We start from the raw sequence: 4,209 nt of genomic DNA on the forward strand, positions 1-4,209 counted from the left end.
CACAACCCAACTACTCTGGCATGGGTCATGAACTCAGTTATGACGGTACACCTTCGATGCATACACAAGACTATGCTGATTTGTCTGACTATCTCAACAGGCAATATCCTGCAGTTGGTAGTGATGTTCCTGGACCCTTAGATACTTAAGCACCTGGGGTGAATCATCAACGTGGATTAGGGTCAAGGGTTCGGGTAGCTAGAGGATGTGGGATCAGAGGTCGGTTAGGTGATCCCGATCATCAACATTAGTCTTTTTTGTGTAAACGAGAATTAATTGGATTTACATAGAGGTGTCAATCCAATTGGCGTCTCCCTTTACTATTTGCACATGAGAGTCAATTGGATTTGCAGCACTGAAAGCCCTAACCAATTCAATTGACGTCTCCTCTTAAAAATGTGGTAGATTGAGAATTTTTTTGAAATTAGAGAGTTTTGATTTTTTTTTTGAAAAATTGGAGTACTTTTGGTTAAAAAATCTATATAATTTTTTTCTTATTTTTATTCAATTCTAATCGATTTATTCTTTTTGGATTTAACCTAGCAAATTTTGCAACCGCCACTGTAAATCAACACCGCCGCTCGTTCATCCTCCGCATTGTGATTCCTCTTCACCATCCCTCCTCCTTCCACCGTAAGTCTCTTCCCTTCTTCTCTTTCCAGTTTTTTTCTTCCAAACTTTTTCATCACAGCAAGCACAAAACAACTCCGCGAAGGCAGCTACTCGCGCCGCGCGGTTCTCGTGAAATACTTCCGAGGCAGCCGCGACAATGGTTCGCGCCGCTATTTATCGCCGTTAATAACTACCTAGGTTACGCTTTAGTATTATCTGGTTTTGCAATCCTCTTCATTATAACAGTTCTCGAAAATTTCTTGCAGTTTTGGAGGTTGTTGAACACTGACAAAAACATGGAGAAACCTGAAAGTCGTCTCAATAATGACGATATCAGTGAGAAGTAAGCTTATGCATTTGTTTTTCCTTATATATGCATCAATTATTGCACGCATAGTTTTTATTTTTTATCTCAATACATACTTAGGTCAATGAATTTGAGCTTTCTAAGATTAGGTTAGTTCATTCAACATTCAAACTATTCAATTTATTTATTTATTACTGTGTTTGTGTTTTCAGAGAAGCATCTCAGCTTGCTGTTTTGTTGAAAGAAATGAAAGAAGGACTTGATAATGTTAAGCGGAAAATTCAAACTTTAACTGCCAAGGTCGAAATGAACTTTTTCAGACTTTTGGTTCTTATAAGTTATTGGTGAGTTTCATTATATGATAGCAATAAGTAAGTTGATCTTTAATGTGTATTTCGTTTGCGTGTCTATTATATCAGGTTAAAGCTCAGAGTTCTACAGCAGATGGATTCAGTTATCTTGATGCTAAAAATTTGCTGCTTTTGAATTATTGTCAATCCCTTGTTTATTATCTATTGCGAAAGGCTAAGGGATATTCTATTGAAGAACATCCTGTTGTTCGAAGTATAGTTGAGATGAGATTATTTTTAGAAAAGGTCTGTTTTATTCGTGTGTCAGCTTTGATGTTTGTATTAGATGATGTGTATCTGACATCCAGCTTTCTGTTGCAGATTCGTCCAATTGACAAAAAACTACAGTACCAAATCCAGAAAGTTATTAAAGCTAGTGAAAGTGCAGCAAGTAATGCCAATGAGAAGGTGCCGGCTGCATCCAATAAGAATGAGGACGATTCAAAGCATCGTCCAAATCCTGAAATGCTTGTTAGCAAAATACAACCAACCGCCCAGGTGAGTTTATTTAATAATATCAAGTGGAAATTTGAGGTGCAAAAGATATTTGTCTTCTGTCTCTCTAACTTAATTAATTTATGCTATAGGACGACGATGGTGACGATGTGTATCGTCCTCCTAAATTGGTCCCTACTACTATGGATATAGATAAATCTTCAAAGCAAGAAAGAAATGCCATCCGAAGAGATAGAGAAATTCTGAAACAAGCTACGCAAAGTGATTTCATCAGAAGAATGGTGAATGATATGGAGGAAAGACCTGAAGAGGTGACATTATTAGTGTATTTTGGGTGTGGAATTATAACAACTTCATGAGTTTATGTAATGGTTTGTGTTTGTTGCTTACTACACAGATACAAGATTTTATGGGAACTAGCAGAGAAGTGGATAAGTTTGCTCGCAAATTCGATGAGCGGTCTAGGCAAGAGGAGGAAATATTCAACCGTATTCCCATGACAAAACAGGAGAGGAAGAAAGAGAAGTACATGAAGAAAGCAACAAATGGGTATGGGGAATGCCTGATATTTTGCCTTTATAAAAGCGTCAAATGCACGATGGCAATTTTACTTATTTTCTACTTACACTTACATCTGTGTTTATTTTTTTCCAGGATGCAAGGCCTAACAGAAAGTTTATTTGATGAAATCAAAGGATTGCCCTTTGAAGATGATACTGGTGAGCAAACAATGGGCTTCAAAAAGGGTAGTAGAAGAAATGGGAAGCATGGGAAGCTGAAGAAGTGAAAGGTATGTCCCTTTGATTTTGATCCTTTGAAATTGTTGCATGAAAACATTAATAATTATACACTTTTTAATAATTATACACAGATTATTTTGAACTATCTATTTAATTGAACATTGCTATCTTAGTATTGTACAGATCTAATGTTGTGTGACAAATTTATAGGATATATCATAGTATGTGATGAACCCATGCTGTTTAACCTCATGGATGCTCATTAAAATCTAAGGTTACCTTTAGCTAATAACTAGTTTTATTGGGATACATATCTTCCAAAGACCTGTTACCTTTTTGCCTCTGGAGTAAGCATTGATTATTTGGTTATTGGTCTAGTAACAGTTGTCATTTCACACTCAGAACCAATTGCTGGTTATGACTAATTTCTACTATATTCTCCATTTTATGCATAGATTATTTTGAACTATGTAGTATGTACTATACAACATAATCAGAACTGGTTTGAAGGTTACCATGGCCAGAAATATAATTAAAAAATTCCCTTTGAAACATATTATTACTCACTTTTAAAATTGAATTCCTTCCTATGTGCACTCTTTCTTTACTTTTGTCTGACAGCTTTTAATTCAAAAGTTACGAAGCAAAAAGTGATATTTCCTCAAGCTATGTGACCTTTTCCTTTCAACTATTTTTGGCATTCTGTGTCATGGCGTGTAATTCGTATTCATATATTGTGTGCAATTCAGCGTGTCGAATAATATTGTTTCAGTTGAGCTATAGGGGCTAACAATTATGGATTCCTTGCAGAGGAAACATTGACAAAAGAAAATTTAGGGTTCGGCCTACTACAGGACTACTGTTATTTGGGAACACTGCATGCTGTTGGAGGAAGTAATGCAAGGGAGTGTTAAAGCCCGAGTTGGATTGGTGCATTCGTCACTCATTGGTATTCATGGTTCTCTTGGATTCCTATATGTAGGTGTGGAACTGTGGCTAAACAAGTAGGGATTGTAAATTTAATTTTTGTTATTATCAGTCATCATCGAAATTGGCTCATGCTTTTAGTTCATTGAGAACTTGGATTTGAGATTTTAGAAGAAAAGAAATGATTGTTTATTGGCTGATGTATTTTAAACAAGCAGGGATTGGAGATTTTGATTGTTTCAATATTTTGCTATTACTATTATTATTATTATTATTATTATTATTATTATTATTATTATTATTATTTATTATTATTATTATTATTATTATTATAATCACCATCCTACTCTGTTCGGGTGCTTAGGTTATTGACAACCCGGATTTCAGATTTTAGAAGAATTGAAATTGAAATGATTGTTTATTTGCCATTATATAAATGCACCCAATTTTGTGGGAATATTTTCATCCAATTATATATACTTCATCATTCTTATAGACTTGTTATCTTAATATTAAAAGGATAAATGACTAATGAAATTATTAAAAATAAATTTAATAAAATAAAATTAATAGGCGGGGGTGGGTATCACTGTCGATGTTTCTGGAATTAAAAATTGAGTTTTTTTTCACCTGCATCCAACTAAATCAATTTTATTTTTCTTATATTCATGGCACAGGGCGATATTATTATTTTTGAATATATAGCATAACTTTCAATTTTTTATATAATTAACGCCATTTTTTGGTGTAGTTTCAATGAAATTTTTAAAACTAAATGGTATTGTATTGAAGTTACTCCACGCGGGCGATCCAATTT

General features: G+C 34.3%; 1 protein-coding gene across 1 annotated transcript; it reads left to right on the forward strand.

Moving 5' to 3' along the window:
- Positions 1 to 476: 476 nt before the first annotated feature.
- Positions 477 to 3,635, forward strand: LOC127088289 (uncharacterized). Its single transcript, XM_051029216.1, has 9 exons — positions 477 to 633; positions 879 to 955; positions 1,132 to 1,219; positions 1,339 to 1,515; positions 1,591 to 1,767; positions 1,857 to 2,036; positions 2,123 to 2,274; positions 2,380 to 2,515; positions 3,276 to 3,635. Exons 2-8 carry the CDS (start codon positions 909 to 911, stop codon positions 2,510 to 2,512), a joined length of 954 nt encoding a protein of 317 aa, XP_050885173.1. The 5' UTR covers positions 477 to 633; positions 879 to 908; the 3' UTR covers positions 2,513 to 2,515; positions 3,276 to 3,635.
- Positions 3,636 to 4,209: the final 574 nt, after the last annotated feature.

This window comes from Lathyrus oleraceus, chromosome 5 (assembly GCF_024323335.1).
Source record: "Lathyrus oleraceus cultivar Zhongwan6 chromosome 5, CAAS_Psat_ZW6_1.0, whole genome shotgun sequence".
Taxonomy (NCBI): domain Eukaryota; kingdom Viridiplantae; phylum Streptophyta; class Magnoliopsida; order Fabales; family Fabaceae; genus Lathyrus; species Lathyrus oleraceus.